This window comes from Fragaria vesca, linkage group LG2, assembly GCF_000184155.1.
Source record: "Fragaria vesca subsp. vesca linkage group LG2, FraVesHawaii_1.0, whole genome shotgun sequence".
Classification (NCBI taxonomy): Eukaryota; Viridiplantae; Streptophyta; class Magnoliopsida; order Rosales; family Rosaceae; genus Fragaria; species Fragaria vesca.
Window position 1 is genome coordinate 18,004,552 of NC_020492.1, and position 17,965 is coordinate 18,022,516.

A 17,965-nucleotide genomic window follows, 5' to 3' on the forward strand; every position below is an offset into this window, starting at 1 on the left:
GCCTCCTTCATTCTGGCCTGGTCAACTTTCGAAGCATCGGAGCTCCTCCCATGGATTGAGTTCGACAACGATGGTAGAGATTGACGGCTATGGTGGAGATCGACGCCATGGCTTTTGAATAGAAGGATGATTCTCAGATCTATCTCTCATTCTTCGTCCTCGCCGGCCACCATTGCCTTGTAAGATCCGCCGTCATCGGCACGCTCCGGGTTTCACCAACCTCGTCGTCCTAGATCCTCGATCTCACTTGCCAAACAACGTCGAATCAATCACAACATCATCGATGTCTCGTCGGTCATGATTTGATTGCGGCCTCTAAGGTAATTTCGGTGGATTTTTGGGGATTGAATCAGTTTTGTGCCTTTGTGATTAGGGGAATTTGAGCAGTTTGATTTCAGGTTGTTGAATTGAGGTAGTGATTGAAAATGGAGGTTGTGAGGGAGTATCTTAGGAACAAGAAGATCAGGCTCTGTGGATTGATGGAGGTTTATGTTGAAGTTGCAGGTTTTTTTTTTCAACAGTAGCAGCGCGCTAGCATCATAGTCGGCAGTAGCAGTGCGTAAGCATCATAGTCAGCAGTAGCAGCACGCTAGCTATCAGAGAATTGCCGAAAAAAATTGCAATAGCACCAACTATTGCACCAACAGTAGCACCTTTTGATCGGCAGTAGCACCTTTATACTCGGCAGTAGCACCTTTATACTCGGCAGTAGCACATTAATGTTATTATGCCTGGGAATCGACAGTAGCAGCACGCTAGCATCGACAGTAGCAGCGCGTTAACATCATAGAGTCAGCAGTAGCAGTGTGCTAGCATAAGAGTCGGCAGTAGCAGTGTGCTAGCATAAGAGTTGGCAGTAGCAGCGCGCTAGCAATCATAGAATAGCCGAAAAAATACTGCAATAGCATCTGCAGTAGCACCTTTTGATCGGCAGTAGCACCTATTGATCGACAGTAGCACATTCTGTCGACAGTAGCAACATAATATGTAGTGAAGGGTTTTCTGGTAAAATTGTAGTGACAAATGGCATGTGCACATTAAATTGTCCTAATTTGTTAATTTTTGTCCTTAACTGTATAAGATAATGCGTAAAGGATGTATTTGTAAAGCGAAATTTGGTTAGTAACTAATATGTAGTTTACTAAAAAATAAAAAATAAAAAATAAAAAATAGGGTTAGAGTCAGTTAGTGGAATCGTGAAAAGAACCAAATACCCTTTGCAGTTTCAATTTGGGTTAACGCCGTAACATCAGAATGCGTTTTAGATACCCATGTGAAAACAAATCCGTGAGATACCAATCTGATATTTCTAAAACATGAGATACCAAAGTTACTAATAGATGAAATATGGGATAATGTTTGTATTCTTTTCCCTACCCTTTAAATTTAATAAAAATACAAAAATGCACGGAATTGTGTTTGTCTCTTTTTCTATTAATTGATGAAAAACAAATGCAACAACTGAAAACTTAGAATAAGTTGACACTTCGAGTATGATATTGGACCAAAAGTATGTGTCAAATGTCCAAAACTAGTAATAACATAAAAATAAGAGTCGATATATATATATATATATATAGGAATATTGTATTAAGGTCGCACTTATTTCGGTTTCAATGTTATTAGGATTTTGTTTTCTTGGTATGTTTGTATGGTTTTAGTCGTCTGTCTTTATGGGTGCGTGGTGTAAAATTTCAGCTTTGGGCCCCCACCCATTAAACCGAAACCGATGGTCAAAGCTCAAGATGAACAACATCAAGATAAAGTAAACGACGTGAAACATGATCGTTCATGGAGAACGTGCTCCTCCCATTACGACGTGAAGTGAGGTCGAACTTATCGAAGGTCTATAAATTCATTCACTTATGGAGAAGAAGGAAGAGAAATAATCATGGGTAACAACGGTAACATGTATCAAACCAATGTTTTTTATTGTACATGCTTAAATCGAAATTGACTAGGGCATCGTATTGTGTTTTTGTTTTGCAGGTACCTTCTCCCCATAATCGATGACGAGATGAATGCGTCAAAGGCTTCTCGAGTATCACATGAGAGTGATTTATATTGGGTAATCTCTCTCCCAAATTTTTTTTGCACCAGCACTCCTCTATGAGCGAGTGTGTAAACTCGCGTTTATATCTTTACATCAACTGATAAACTGGTCACAAGCAGATTCTAATTTCTTGTAGATTGTTTCTTTTTTATAAGGTTCCTTTTATAATCCCTTAAGACCTTATCACATTGTTCGGAGGCCCAAAGCTGTTTTAATCGGGGGAAAAAGCCCCAAAGCTGTATGGAAAACCAATAAGATCCAAAATGCTTCTTTGTTTACACATTTCAGTGTTCATCTTCTCACTTGGCTGCTTCGGCAAAAAGCACTTTCGTCCAATTCCACAAAATAGACAAAACAAAAAATAATGAGGAAGAATTCGTACTAATGAACTAATCAATCAGATAATAGAGATAGCTCAGTGTGTGAGATCTTCAATATAACGCCCAAAACAACTTGGTCCTTTAATTTGCCTTATGTTAATACTTTTGTCTTGCTCTGATTGTAATCTTTCTTCTCTGTGAAATTCCTGTCCTAGTCAATTCCTGGTTAATCACTTGCTTACTGCTACTTGTTCTTCTTCTTCTGCTACTTGTTGTGTCCAAGCTTTCTGCATCAGATGACTTCACCTCTGACGTATACGCTTAGTTAGGTTTCTGGGATGATTGGAGATGGAATTCGTGGACACCAAGCAACTTAAGCAAATTAGTCAGAACACCTTAAGGAGAAAAATTACAACATATGCATGTTGCCGGAAATAACACCAGTCATATTATTTGACTTGTCTTTTAATTTTGACGTGGGAGGTCACATGATAACATTAGATAACATATTTCGCACGTGCGATATATTTGTGTGGTTCAATGACGTTGATAGTATCGTTACGGTTTTTTAATTTGAGTGTCGAAAAATGTTGGCTTTATATTTCTCATGTCATCTGATTGTTGCTTACCATTTCTCGTAGGTATGGATTTTGGTCACTTAATGATGCTTCATTAGTTAGATTAATGACATTCTTATAATGAATTAACAACCATATATTAGATGTTATGCATTCTCTTTGGTCCATCTTCACATATGCTCATCTAGATGGTTGGGTGGGGACTTGGTAGGTGTTGTTTAGGGATCTAGAGTTTGAAGTTGAGAGCTTTCTGTTTTTCTATATATTTAAATGAAAAATCATTACTTTATAGAGGAATAATTCGGCAGGTTGGTTCAAGACATCAAGAGGAAGTAAATTGTTAACAATAAGCAGGTTTCACTGTCATACAGTCATACGGTTCTTATAAATGATCTTGGGTGTTCATTTTCACTTATGTTTTGTTAACTCTTTTCCTTGTCAATTAGCATATGCCGACCGTATTTATTGGTTTTTATACCGTCAATGTTCTTGTCCTCAAATTGAGCTATGATCAAGTAGCGTGAGAGAAGTAGATGACGAAATTTCATTCATTTGAATAAAATAAAGATCTTATATAGTATTTAAGAATTTGATGTGACACCGACTTATTTGAGGTTTGAATAAAATGATTGATGTTTTCTTTCACCACGTACATATGTTGTAGTTTTCTCCTCTTGTTGTACACCATAGATAGGGCTTCAACAACATAATTATAAACCTAGGTAGGATTACTTAACTTCACATCACTGTCAACTGTCCATGGAAAATGCTTCTACAATTGAAGATGGAGAATTCATATTGAATATGTTCTCTTCCACAACTAGAATAATAGAACATATTCATGAGCCATGTTGCCAAAGGTATATATATTTCATGAATCTATTTTACCCACTCAATTGATTTTATATTTAGTTGTATTCAACTCCGGTTAAATTCACATGGTAGAAACTAAAATATTTGGAGATAAAAAAGAAAAAAAATATCTAAGGGGTACTAGCATCGACATGTACATTGTCATCAGTGACACCATTAGCTCCTTTTATGCACAAATTAAGCAAAGTTAATTGATAACAGAAGCATTCATTTCCACCCGCAATTCTGCTGGCTGGACCCTTTTGGCTTTCTCAAATTACACACAAGGACGAATGTTGGTGGTTTTGTAATCAATTTTCTATAGAAATTTGTCTGCTTCCGTATAAATGAGTGTACGCCGGCGATCCCTACATTAGGTGAAGTGCAACGTACTAGGAGAAACTAGTCAAAATACCCAATGTAAGAATAAATATCGGAATACAACAACATCAAACGATAGTTGGTACCGACTTTTATTGAGTTGTTGGACTATTATTTTACAACGATTATTATCTACTTGCTTCAAATGATTTAGCGAAACAACGAGGATATAACAACAAATCTATTAGTGTGATATAAGATTTATGCATTACTTGAGGTCTTATACAAACATTCTTACGCAAAGACTATTCACTTTTGCCTCACAAGTGTTTTGCTTGTATAGTGGTTCGTCGTAACTTCACGTTACTTAATTGACTTGTACATACTGTTAATATGACCAAAACAAAAATTAGTTATCTATAATTAAGTGAAGTTAAATACACATTTAAATGTCCAAAAAACTCCAAAGGAAACATGAGTTGGCCTAAACCAGATCACTCATGATTATTTGCTCATAGTAGCAGGTGAATGAAGTGCTAGAGAATAGAGATGTTTATGTTCTCGCGGAAGCATGAAGTTGAAGGCGATTCAAGCTTAATCATGTATTAAGTCTTTATCAAAGATATAGATCAAGACTCAAGAAATTAAAGAGCATTTTCTTCTCCAATTTTCTTATCGATGCTTTCACTTCTTACAGTCATGATCTTTCTAAAATCTTTTTACCTTCAAGAGGTGGCTCAATTATTTGACAAATGCTTGCTTTTCCGTTACCATATATTGATAAGTTTAGTTTTGCTGACATTCGTTGTATATTTTTTTTCTTCTTTTTTTAGAAAAACATATGTCGATGTAAGTTGAATAGACCTCTCCTTGTCCAATGATTTTAGAATGTATGAAATTATTCACGTACTCACCTCCGATAGAAAAAAAAAAAAAAAAATTTAAAACAGTCCCTTTTGGTTTTTTGTTTTTTTTTCGGTTATAAACATTACCACCTCCACGCGCTCGATACCTTTCCACTTCACCACTCTCCACTTTGATGCCTCTTCAACTCCCATCTAAACAAGACGTCTCAAAACTCTCCTACTTATTTGGATATTTTGTACTCGGTGGCGCTGTAGGTCATCACTGCACCAAATAGTGACAGCGCGTGAAACCCACGCGCATTAACGGCGGAGGAGCATGATCTAGACAACTGATCGAGGTGGGTAAGAGGCAAAACCTTAATAAGGGAAAGAAAACAAAATTTGACCAAAAATAAAAAAGTTAATGTTAACACCTTATTTATTTTCTTATCAACATATTTTAATTTTATTTATAAATTACCGTTGAAATTTGTTTCATGATTAGTTCTTATTATAAATAAAGTGTGTTAATAATATAAAATAATGTGTTAATAACACTTACTAGCCAAATAAAAATAAAAAGGAAACAAATAAATGGTAATAATGGTAGTAATGGTCAAATGGTCAAAATGGTTCAATATAGAAGAGACAAATAAATCCTGTGTCATCTTTCTCTGTATCTCACTCTCAAATGCAGACTCTCACAGATTAGTTGCTTGCAATTCCTCCACGTCTTTTCGCTCACGCCATTTGGTTCTCGTCCAAGAACCAAGACTACTACAACTCTTGTATAAATAAATATATATTACATATATATATAGAGCTTAGCCATAACACTTGCTTTGCTCTTCAATCACAAATCTCTATCTGGGTTTCATTGCAGAACCAACCAGTGCTCATCTAGAGGGAGGCCAAGTGCCACAGAATCCATTTTCAACCCAAGTAAGGTTCAACCACATAAAGAAAAACCCTTTCACGGGGTCTTCTACTGTTCAATGGCTATTCATAAATTCTTCATATAGTCTGGTGCAGTTTTCATCTTCCTTCTTCTCTCTCGCACACAGTAAAAACCTTCTTTTCCTTCTTGGGTTTTTTTTTATTGCTTTGTCTGTGGATGTGAATCTTTCATTTCTTTAATCGCTCCTGCAAATCCTGCCCTGCAATCATATCCCTTCTTGGAAATAGTAATTTTGTTGGGTACTGTTGGTCTTTGGCATCAAAGTTGAATTATTGCAGTGAATCTTTTCAAAAAACTACTTTATTCAATCATCATTTACCATCCTTTATTCCTGTTCTGTTCTCTCTGTTTTCTTTATTGTTTCTTGTCAAACAAGAACGGTGGTAATTTTCCAAATCCACCCAGTCACGAAAACTCAGTTGTTTTCCCTTCGTCAATTTCCTCCTATAGAAGAAAGTTCAAAAATGATTAATAGTTTTTTGGTCAAATGTGACTCCTCACAAGTCTTCCTTCATGATTTTCCTCATGATTTCCTAGTAGTTACTCTCACCGCAAACGTCTTCCAATTTGGTTGCTGTTATCAGACCACGTGTCACTGAATTTCTGCTTGATTTTTCAGGTGTGTGATATAAGAAGAAGACGATGATGACAGATTAACCACAAAAAGAGAGTGCAGCTTTGGCCTCTGCAAAACAATGGCGTCCGCGTCGTGGATCACGTCCACCTCGTGTTCCTCCTCCGTGATTCACTCCCAAGACGACACCTCATCATCAGCTCCGGCCATCTTTCAATGGCTGAGATTCGTCTTCCTCTCCCCCTGCCCTCAGCGAGCTCTGTTATCCTCCATCAATCTCTTGTTCCTCCTCACACTCCTCGCTTTCGCAATCCAAAAGCTCTACTCGAGGCTCACCTCCAGCCGCGGCGGCGCTTCGGAGCTCGACAAGCCGTTGATAACAAACAGCCGAGCTCACCGTCCCAGCACCACGCTCTGCTTCAAGCTCTCGCTTACCGTGAGCCTTTTCTTGACTCTATGTTACTCCATTGTGTGCATTTTAGCTTTCACGAGACGAAGTAGTAGTACCGAGTCTCTATGGAAGACCGTGGACGGGTTGTTCTGGCTGGTGCAAGCTGTAACTCATGGGGTTGTTACAGTGCTGGTGGCGCATGAGAAGAGATTCGAAGCTGTGAAGCACCCGCTTTCGCTTCGGATTTACTGGCTGGCTAATTTCGTTGCGGTTTCTCTGTTTACAGCTTCTGGTGTGATTCGTTTGGTTCATAATGAAGGCAGTATGAGATTGGATGATGTGGTTTCCTTTGTGTCTTTGCCGTTATCTGTTGTTCTTGCTGTTGTTGCGGTTAGAGGATCCACTGGGATTCGAGTGATGATTAACGGAGAAGAGTCTAACGGAGTGTATGAGCCGTTACTGAGCAAGTCCAATGTGACTGGTTTCGCTTCAGCTTCGTTCATTAGTAAGACGTTTTGGATTTGGATGAATCCTCTGCTCCGTAAAGGGTACAAGTCCCCTTTGAAAGTTGATGAAGTTCCGACGCTTGCGCCGGAGCACAGAGCCGAGAGAATGTCGCTCATTTTCGAATCCAACTGGCCTAAACCGGAGGAGAAGTCGGAGCATCCGGTTCGAACCACATTGCTGCGGTGCTTCTGGAAAGAGATTGCTTTCACTGCTTTTCTTGCGGTGATCAGGCTGTGTGTCATGTATGTAGGTCCTGTGCTGATCCAGAGCTTTGTGGATTTCACTGCTGGGAAAAGAAGCTCGCCGTTTGAGGGCTACTATTTGGTGTTGATTCTTCTGTGTGCGAAGTTCGTCGAGGTGTTGTGCACTCACCAGTTTAACTTCAACTCACAGAAGCTGGGGATGCTCATAAGATCAACTCTCATTACTTCTTTGTACAAGAAGGGCCTGAGGCTGACCTGCTCGGCGCGGCAGGCTCATGGTGTTGGACAGATTGTGAATTACATGGCTGTCGATGCGCAGCAGCTATCGGACATGATGCTGCAGCTTCATGCCATATGGATGATGCCAGTGCAGCTCATCATTGCTTTAGTCCTGCTGTACAACAACCTCGGAGCAGCGGTGATCACAGCAATGATAGGGATCATTGGTGTGCTTGTGTTTGTGGTGTTTGGGACGAGGAGGAACAATAGGTTTCAGTTCAATCTGATGAAGCAAAGGGACTCGAGGATGAAGGCCACGAATGAGATGCTTAATTACATGAGGGTCATCAAGTTCCAGGCGTGGGAGGAACACTTCAACAAGAGGATTCAGACTTTTCGTGAATCTGAGTTTAGCTGGCTGACCAAGTTTATGTACTCCATCTCGGCTAATGTTGTGCTCATGTGGTGCACACCCTTACTTATATCAACTGTCACATTCGCCACTGCCTTGTTTTTGGGTGTCAAACTTGATGCTGGGACGGTGTTCACTACCACAACCATTTTCAAAATTCTGCAGGAGCCTATTAGGACTTTCCCACAATCTATGATTTCGATTTCTCAAGCTATGATCTCGCTTGGGAGGTTGGACCGGTATATGAGTAGTAGGGAGCTGGTGGAGGGTTCGGTTGAGAGAGAAGAAGGTTGTGACAGTAGAGTTGCTGTGGAGGTTAAGGATGGTGCATTTAGCTGGGATGATGAAAGCAATGAAGCGGTATTGAAGAATATAAACTTGACTGTCAACAAAGGCGAGCTAACTGCGATTGTTGGGACAGTAGGATCTGGAAAGTCTTCCCTGCTGGCCTCAATCCTTGGTGAGATGCACAAATTGTCTGGAAAGGTATGCATCTCTGAATAGTTTTAGAAATGTCTTTAAATTAAATTTAAATTTAATCAAGTACTTGTTGAACTAAGAAGCATTCATCATGACAGGTAAAAGTTTGCGGGACAACTGCTTATGTGGCTCAAACATCATGGATTCAGAATGGGACAATTGAAGAAAACATCCTATTTGGTTCGCCAATGGACAGAGCGAGATACCAGGAAGTTATGAGGGTCTGTTGCTTGGAGAAAGACATGGAAATGATGGAGTATGGAGATCAAACCGAGATAGGAGAGCGTGGCATCAACCTAAGTGGTGGACAGAAACAAAGGATACAGCTTGCCAGGGCAGTATACCAGGACTGTGATATATATCTTCTTGATGATGTCTTCAGTGCTGTTGATGCTCATACCGGATCAGAAATATTCAAGGTAACATTATTAGAGATATTCATCTACATTTGTTCTGAACTGGTTCTTTGATCTCATCATTATCATGTAAATGCTTTTCTTTTGCAGGAATGTGTGCGGGGAGCACTTAAGAACAAGACCATTTTACTAGTAACCCATCAAGTTGACTTCTTGCATAATGTTGATCTTATAGTGGTAGGTAGTCAGAACATTCTTTCTCATTTCATTGCCTGTTTAACTGCTTGAAGAAACTATAATGTATATATACATGTATGATGCATCAGGTCATGAGAGAGGGAATGATAGTACAAGCAGGAAAGTACAACGATTTGCTAAGCCTCGATTTCAAAGCACTTGTAGTTGCGCATGAAAGCTCCATGGAGCTTGTAGAAATGGGCACAGCTATGCCTGGTGAAAGTACTTCTCCCAAACCACAGATATCTCGGCAGTCCTCTTCAAAACATGGAGAAGCGAATGGTGAAAACAACTCTCAGCTGGATGAACCCAAGTCCAAAGATGGAACATCTAAGCTCATCAAAGAAGAGGAGAAAGAATCAGGCAAAGTCAGCTTGCAGAATTACAAAATTTATTGCACAGAGGCTTTTGGATGGTGGGGTGTGGTTCTAGTGTTGTCTCTCTCTCTTGTGTGGCAAGGATCACTTATGGCTGGTGATTATTGGCTGGCCTATGAAACTTCTGCAAAGCGAGCAGCATCATTTGACCCTTCTGTGTTCATTACTGTCTATGCTATTATCGCAGTTGTTTCATTCTTCCTGGTATTGGTGAGAGCATTTACTGTGACAATTGTGGGACTTACAACAGCTCAAATTTTCTTCAAGCAAATTCTTCACAGCATCCTTCATGCCCCCATGTCATTCTTTGATACTACACCTTCTGGAAGAATTCTGAGTAGGGTAAGAACTCATGCATATTCTCTTTTAATCCAAATTCATGATTTATTGTCTTACTCATTTATGGATTTATTCTATACCAGGCATCAACTGATCAGACGAATATCGACTTATTCCTTCCCTTCATGTTGGGCGTTACCATTGCCATGTATATCACTGTGCTCAGTATCTTCATCGTCGTATGTCAAAACTCGTGGCCAACAATTTTCTTACTGATACCACTTCTTTGGCTTAATATATGGTACCGGGTATGTTCATTCATCTTATCCTCTTGTTAGCATCATCAGTGTAAGAACAACACAATATGAAGATATAAGTGGATGCAAAAATGTCAAACTAGATGGCAAAACTTTTTATACTGATAAAAACATCTGTCAGTTGTGGTATGGTCTCAAATATATACTGATTACTCCTGTGATGTTCTGATTTTAGGGTTACTATCTTGCATCATCTCGTGAATTAACCCGACTTGATTCAATCACGAAGGCGCCTGTTATCCATCATTTCTCAGAAAGCATATCTGGGGTTATGACAATCCGATCCTTCAGAAACCAGAACAAGTTTACCAAGGAAAATGTTAGAAGAGTGAATGCCAATTTGCGTATGGATTTCCACAATAATGGCTCCAATGAGTGGTTGGGATTTCGTCTAGAACTTCTTGGGAGCTTAATTCTCTGCATTTCCACTTTGTTCATGATCTTGCTGCCAAGCAGTATAGTAAAGCCTGGTACCTAAATCTTCCTTTTGTTTTTCTTGTGCCAAAACTTGATAAGATTTGCCAGATGAAGTACTTGTTTTGACATAGCTTCTTATTTCCATATGATGTAGAGAATATTGGCTTATCACTCTCCTATGGATTGTCCCTCAATGGTGTACTATTTTGGGCCATATATATGAGCTGCTTCGTTGAAAATAGGATGGTGTCAGTTGAGAGGATAAAGCAGTTCTGTAACATTCCATCAGAAGCAGCATGGAAGATAGTAGATCGTGTCCCTCCTATGAATTGGCCAACTCATGGAAACGTTGAGCTGAAAGACTTGCAGGTAAAAGAACATTCACTTCTTTAAATAGGCAAATAAGTGGTTTTGACAAATGCATTACTTTGTCTCAAGCTAAACTGGCTTCCTAGAGTAGTTTGTTCCATTGTGATGATGTTTCAATTTTGTGGTGAGCAGGTCAGATATCGTCCGAATACTCCCTTGGTTCTGAAAGGCATTAGTCTGAGCATTAATGGGGGTGAGAAGGTTGGTGTTGTTGGTCGAACTGGGAGTGGGAAATCCACTTTAATCCAGGTGTTCTTTAGGCTGGTGGAACCTTCAGCGGGAAAAATTATCATTGATGGCATTGACATATGCACAATAGGGCTTCATGATCTCCGGTCTAGCTTTGGGATCATTCCTCAAGAACCTGTCCTTTTCGAAGGCACTGTGAGAAGCAACATTGATCCAATCGGGGTGTATTCAGATGAAGAGATTTGGAAGGTAACTTGACGAAAGCTGTGTGCTTGTTATTTCATCATCACTCTTTTATTGAGTGCTTATTTGGCATCAATGTTATGTTTCCTCACAGAGCTTGGAGCGGTGCCAACTTAAAGATGTTGTTGCTGCAAAAACTGAAAAACTCAATGCTTTAGGTATGTGACTCTCACCTAACAAATTATCCTAGCATTGGTGGTATTAGGTACTGAACATTTCCATTGAATTAAACTCAAACAGTGGCTGATGATGGAGATAACTGGAGCGTGGGGCAAAGACAGCTTCTCTGTTTGGGACGAGTTATGTTAAAGCGCAGCAGGCTGTTGTTCATGGATGAGGCCACGGCTTCAGTTGATTCACAGACGGATGCTGCGATACAAAAGATCATCAGAGAGGACTTTGCTGCATGTACAATCATCAGCATTGCTCACAGAATACCAACAGTGATGGACTGCAATAGAGTGTTAGTAGTAGATGCAGGTGAGTTTGATAATCAGTGTCATGCTTGGCTTTGCTTTACAATGAATTTTCTAAGTCCAAAGTTTCTAATTAATTCATGTGTTTCTGTTATTTTAACAGGGAGGGCTAAAGAGTTTGACTCTCCATCACACCTGCTCGAGAGGCGGTCGCTGTTTGGGGCATTGGTTCAGGAGTATGCCAACCGCTCAGAAGGAATTTAAGCAACAAGTAACTGTGCATTTCCCGGTTTTTCTATCGCTGATTCAGGCGGTTGCATTGATGCTAATCTTTGGCAAGTTTTCAACATCACTGCCTGAATTGCTGCTGGAAGAATAACATTATTCGTTGACATATCAACATAAAGAAGAAAGTTCAAGTGAAGCCTACCTTAGACTTGTAGCTTACTAGCCAAGTGAAATTCAGTAGTGTATTTTGAGTAGAATGCATTGAGATCCTTAGAAAAAAATCATAATCGTGTGCTGGAATTATGAATCAAATGCTTCTAGGTAAATGACAAGGACATCTCAGTTGTAGTAGTGTCCTGAACCTGAAATTAATGGATGCAGTCTTTTGTTCTACCCAACTGGATTTCTGTCTGCTTCCTTTTAGTACATGACTTCCAAGTGGTTTTTGTTAACAGTTAATTATAATTTGTAAAAGATAATAAATAATTGAGGTAACAACTTTGGCTTTTTCTTGACTGTGCAAGTGTAAACCCTAAACCCTATTGAATGAATTTTGAAAAAAAAAAAAAAAANAAAAAAAAACATCAGCCTTTCTTTGGATTAAAATTAAGGAAAAAGATATCCCACTAAACAAGAAGTATAAATTTGGGTTTTGGCTAAAGAAGGACAAGAATGCTAAAGTAATTACAGGTAACTCATTTCATATTGCATTACAGATGTAAATGTGGAAGTAGGTTAAAGAATTTTAATAATTTGTTGTTATCATTATCTTAAAAGAGGTAACACATTTCATATTGCAATTTGGAGAAAAATTTCTATTTCATTCGAAACAATTGATATATGAGATGTAACTTGAGGAAGTTTAGTATCACACTTGTATATGATAGATCTCTAACAGTATGTTAGATGTGGGTGAATTCCCGAGAATTTAATCAAAAATAAGGAATTCCTAATTTCTCAGGACTGTTTCTCCCGTTTGGATTCTTATCCCGTTAAATTAGCAATTTCTACGGGAAAATAATCGTGGAATTTGGGAGCTTAAATTCCCGACTTGAACTCCTCACAAAATAGGTGTCATTTGTCAATTCCTTTAACTGAGGTTAGTCTAAATACAAATTCTTGTAATGAGTAATGCTAATAATTAAAAAATGCCTAGAGAGCTCGCTCTGCTAGGGTTGGGAGTGCGCCGCCTCCGGCCTCTCTGCACCCTCCTCCTTCATCGGTGGAGAACTGTCTCGACATCGCAGTCAGTGCCGATTACATCTAGGACAGCTTTTGTTGTGCCAAAACTCTGGTCGTGGGTAACTTATTGGCCTGTGGTCACTTCCTCCATTCAGATCAAACGGAGAGAGGAAGAGGTTGGGGGTGGTACACGACCATGGTGGTGGGAATCAAGCTTGGTGATGGTAAGAGAGACTAGTCTGATAAGGCCACAAAGGGCTCGTTTGAAAGATGGTGTGTTTTTAGGGCTAGTCGGGATTGGTGGTTGCGGTTCTAGGCTCCGTCTGGTGGATGTGCAACGACGAATTTGGTTGTTGGGGAACATATTCATTTTGGTGGTCGAGTTGGGTCGTGGTTCGATCCAAAAGTTTGGTGGTGAGCAGTTGTCTGGAAGAGATGTGCAGCATGGTAGACTTCGGCAAAGGTTGGGAAGTTGCTCAGGCAGTGATGCGGCATTCCAACTCCATAAGACGACGGCGTTTCGACTGGAACCTAGGTCGGGGCGGATCTAGGCTCAGCTGTGTATGCTGGGTCGGATCTGGATCCGGGCTTGGGGTAAGGTTTGGGTCTGGGACCCGGGTGGGTTTTGTGGGCTTTGGGCTTGCAATTCAATTTCTTTTTGCTCTTGGAAATACTGCAAGTGTTTTTGGTTTTGGCCTCTACACTGGTTTTACTATTGGTTGATGGACCCACAGCTTTGGTACTTGTTTGTTAAGGATCGTCTACCATCACGGTCATGTCTGAAATCACCCTTGACCGGCTTCGATTCCTCAGGTGGAAGATTACTCTCAGCCTGGTGCCGAAGTGATTTTTATCATTTTGAGCATTGGATTTGCATGGGTAGTCAAATCATCGACTACTCATTTCGCTCAACGGTTGCAATTCGTGAGTGTAACACTGAGTCTAAGTGTTATTGTTTAGTGCTGACACTCGTTATTTGTAGATGTTTTTCGTATTTCTCTCGATGTATTTTTACATCGTCTCTATGTAATTTTTTGATTATAATAAAGTGTTGACCTTTTCTGTTAAAAAAAAAATACAAATTCTTGTCATTTATAAACTTTAGATTATGAAATTCAAATTATGAAATTCTCAATTAATAGAATTTAAATTTATAAAAAATTAGTTGTTGTATTTACGTTGTGACGTTGTGTTTAGATAAAATAATTTCAATTTCTATAGAAATTTTAAAATCATAAAAATCTAAACAATAAAATTCTTAATTAAATACTATAACTAATTTTTCATGAATCGAACTCACAAGATTATTACATGTTATACCACTTACCCTTCAGCATTTCTTAATAAAACCTCATAAATAAATAGGGAGAGATGGCGTGAAACGCAGCGTTTAGAGGAAATAAAAAGAGAAATTTTGATAAAAAGACACAGCGTCGTCTCTACTCTAAAACCCCAAAACACATAAACCCTAAATCAATCCTCTGCCGCCAAACGCAGAGATGGGAGGTTCAAGAAGAAAGTACAAGCGATCTCGGACCAAGGTGCGGGTGGCGCTGCCGAAGCGTAAGCCCAACGTCTTCAAGCCGGCCTTCTGTCTCCCTCCGAAGCTCCGGGCCTTGATCGACCAAGCAGACCCTGCCTCTCGCCCTAAGTGGGACCCCGAAGGCACCGTCATCCAAAACTACAAGTCGTTCGGCGTCCTCTCCAACCCTAACTCTCTCCAGGTCACTCCTGATCAGCCTGACCCCGCCGAGCTCGTAGACCCCAACGACGACGGTAGTGATCTCGAAGAGGACGGTTAGTTCCAATCTCTCTCTGTTTGTTTGTTCGGAATTTTCAATTTGTGAATTTTAATTTTAAGGAGTTTGGAATGGTGTGACTGAATATGATATGACACATAGTTTCGATAGTGAAATGTTCGAATTGGTTTGTTTTAGAGGTGTTGTTCAGTTTGAATTTGGGTTTAGAGCTAGACCCTCATTTCTTACAGTTGTTTGTCTTGGATTATTGCCTATTCAGCGGTGTCGACAAGTATTAACAGAAAATAAGAATGTGGAGACTGTAATGTGAAGCTAGATTCTTCTGTAAAATTGCGTTCGTTTTAGCTTCTGATCCATTTCTGTAAGTAGGTTCATGCCGAAAATGTGATTACTTAATTGATTGGACGTATCTATTAGCTCAAAACTGTAGCTATGGTGAGGACATCTTTGATTTAAGACATATATTGAGTGGTAAATTTCTAGTAGGTGAGGGTGCTATTTCACTGATGTATAAAGAATCTTAGCATATAAAAATGTGATGGCTTGTCTGGATTCCAGGAACAAAAGTTATCTGCATTCTGCCCTTATAGACTGCTGCACTTGTTTGATAAGGGTTTACCATTACTCTAAAGTCTCTGCTCATGTATCGCATATGTTTGGAACTTGGCCTTTTCTATGCTTCTCTTTCTAAGTTGCGAAACTGATGGTTGGTACTTTGGACTACATTCAGATTTAAAAACTACTCTGGGAAAGAAACGGAGAGATGGGAGACCTGCTTCGTTACTACCGTTAACCACCATCCAACGTGTTCATGTCAGTCGGCTTATTGAGAAATATGGAGATGACTATCAGGTGAAATACAAGATTTCATTTTGTTTGTGAAGCTTAAGTTGTGAAATTGTTTAATTTCTCATTATCTTTGACTTTTGCATTTGCAGAGAATGTTCATGGATACAAAACTAAATGCAATGCAGCATTCTGTTGCAACTTTGGAGAAGTTATGCAGAAGGTATCATATGTATAAAGATCGAAATCCCTTGATATTGACCCGTTGAGAAAGGTTCTGTTTTGTATGGTGATGTTGGTAGTCATGTTTTGTATGATGATGCTGGTAGTCATGTGAACCCAAGATAATTTATCCTTTTCAATGCGTATGCTACATTTCTACTCACTCATATAAAGACTTTGGTTGATTATTGTTGTTCTTTGTTTATTTACATTTAAATAGAATATATACTAGTATTTCAAAATCCTCTAGGGGAGGCGCATGGTAGCCGGAGATGGATAACTTTTGAAAGTGTTGAGTATCTCGGTCATTGAAAACTAGTATTCTGTGGAGGTGTAGCCAACTGGGTGGCACCCCGATATGTTCACGTTTTGGACTTTGGAGTTACCCAATTGAGTAGAACAAGCTGTAATTCTAATGTCTTTTGTAAGACTGTTGAAGCTTATGTGAATCAGCTCATGCATCTTTGTATCGACTTGTGCCCCTTGATGTAAACGGTACGCACGCTAATGAATTATGTAGTGTTATTGTTAAAATGATTTTTTTTGTTAACTCACACCGTCTATTTTCATATCCACACATTTTTATTTTGTTTACAAACTGAATTTGATTTATGATTGGTTCTCACTGTATAAGGGGTGTGTTAATATAAAAAAGAGGTGTGTTAATAACACCATCCTAAAACAAAATATGCATTGAAACAAATATATGACTTTGACAACATGACATTGCAATATTTAGAGAATTAGACAAATTAAAATCGACATTATATTCGATGAACACATTTGTCACATTTTTCATTTATAAAATACGAATCACGACATTGAACTTATTATGTGAGAGATTATCTTTTAATCATAATCTACCTAGCTATGGCACATCTGGATCTCGTATTACACTATCATTGTGTACTGTTTCTTATTAGTTCCATTAGTTCCATCTAATATCTTAAATCATATAACTTGTTTTAGAATAATTAATCATGTAATAAATTTGACCATATGCAATCATGAAACTCATACTCACCTCAACTTCTTAGCTTCAGTATTCCAAGTGGAAATTAGCATTCGTCCTATTTCCAGAATTCCAGTTATATATATCCGGCTCTCATGGATCATGCGAAATCATGTACGCTGTATTATTCTCCTGTACAACAGGAAATGCAAAAGGAATGAAATATAAAAGTTAACTTCATTCTTTTTATTTTTACCTTTCACAATTTTCATTATTCTGCAATGTTATTGATCTGCTTCGTTCCTAAGTCTAATAGGAGTCCAATTTCTGCACAAACAAGAGTTCGATCTCATCCGGGTTTAAAAATTCTCCATATACACTGAAATCCCTCTTTAGTCGACCTTTGAACTTCACCTGTTCCTTTTGTTAACCCTAAACGATCACCAATTGACAACCATGTTTTCTTTCTTGTCAAAGACGGTAACCATGGTTAAGGAAGCAGTCACTTCAAATGAGTATCTGGTGACCACCGGTGCCGGAGCTCACGATGACATGCAGATCCAAAAGAAGACCAGTGTTTTCCGTGGCTTGTATATCTCCTACATGCTCATCGACCTCTCCCCTGTCAACTACAACTTCCAAGTCCATGCCTTGAGCATCGAGAACCATCCATTCACCATTACAACCAACTTCACAATCGGCCCTCGCGCCAACGATGTGGACGCCATCAGGAAGTACGCCGTGCTGCTCACTTCCCTCGACAACCAGTCCCTCCAAGTAAGCACTGTAAGGGAGTTCATCGAATCTATCATCCAGCAGTGGACTCTTGCTCTTGCCTCCTTAATGACCATGGAACAGGTTTTGACCCCAGAATTCATAATGCAGACTGTTCGAAACAACATTGAGCTGTTTTTATATCCCT

At 39.2% G+C, this 17,965-nt stretch overlaps 2 protein-coding genes across 2 annotated transcripts; both read left to right on the forward strand.

Moving 5' to 3' along the window:
• Positions 1–5,844: 5,844 nt before the first annotated feature.
• Positions 5,845–12,532, forward strand: LOC101305329 (ABC transporter C family member 14-like). Its single transcript, XM_004290737.1, has 12 exons — positions 5,845–5,911; positions 6,547–8,719; positions 8,812–9,132; positions 9,220–9,306; positions 9,396–10,025; positions 10,106–10,270; positions 10,455–10,749; positions 10,851–11,065; positions 11,198–11,503; positions 11,592–11,655; positions 11,738–11,977; positions 12,077–12,532. Exons 2-12 carry the CDS (start codon positions 6,623–6,625, stop codon positions 12,175–12,177), a joined length of 4,521 nt encoding a protein of 1,506 aa, XP_004290785.1. The 5' UTR covers positions 5,845–5,911; positions 6,547–6,622; the 3' UTR covers positions 12,178–12,532.
• A 2,179-nt stretch (positions 12,533–14,711) lies between these two features.
• LOC101305622 lies at positions 14,712–16,550 on the forward strand. The gene is made up of 3 exons (XM_004290738.1): positions 14,712–15,120; positions 15,814–15,935; positions 16,022–16,550. Exons 1-3 carry the CDS (start codon positions 14,823–14,825, stop codon positions 16,136–16,138), a joined length of 537 nt encoding a protein of 178 aa, XP_004290786.1. The 5' UTR covers positions 14,712–14,822; the 3' UTR covers positions 16,139–16,550.
• The last annotated feature ends 1,415 nt before the right edge of the window (positions 16,551–17,965 follow it).

What these genes read in the sequence shown, in the direction of transcription:
- LOC101305329 (XM_004290737.1), top strand. Translation starts at nt 6,623, where the DNA reads ATGGCGTCCGCGTCGTGGATCACGTCCACCTCGTGTTCCTCCTCCGTG. An exon ending in ATAATGTTGATCTTATAGTG is followed by an intron (nt 9,307 to 9,395) that starts GTAGGTAGTCAG and finishes ATGATGCATCAG; the next exon opens with GTCATGAGAGAGGGAATGAT. An exon ending in CTGGAAGAATTCTGAGTAGG is followed by an intron (nt 10,026 to 10,105) that starts GTAAGAACTCAT and finishes ATTCTATACCAG; the next exon opens with GCATCAACTGATCAGACGAA.
- LOC101305622 (XM_004290738.1), top strand. Translation starts at nt 14,823, where the DNA reads ATGGGAGGTTCAAGAAGAAAGTACAAGCGATCTCGGACCAAGGTGCGG. An exon ending in TAGTGATCTCGAAGAGGACG is followed by an intron (nt 15,121 to 15,813) that starts GTTAGTTCCAAT and finishes GACTACATTCAG; the next exon opens with ATTTAAAAACTACTCTGGGA. An exon ending in AATATGGAGATGACTATCAG is followed by an intron (nt 15,936 to 16,021) that starts GTGAAATACAAG and finishes TTGCATTTGCAG; the next exon opens with AGAATGTTCATGGATACAAA.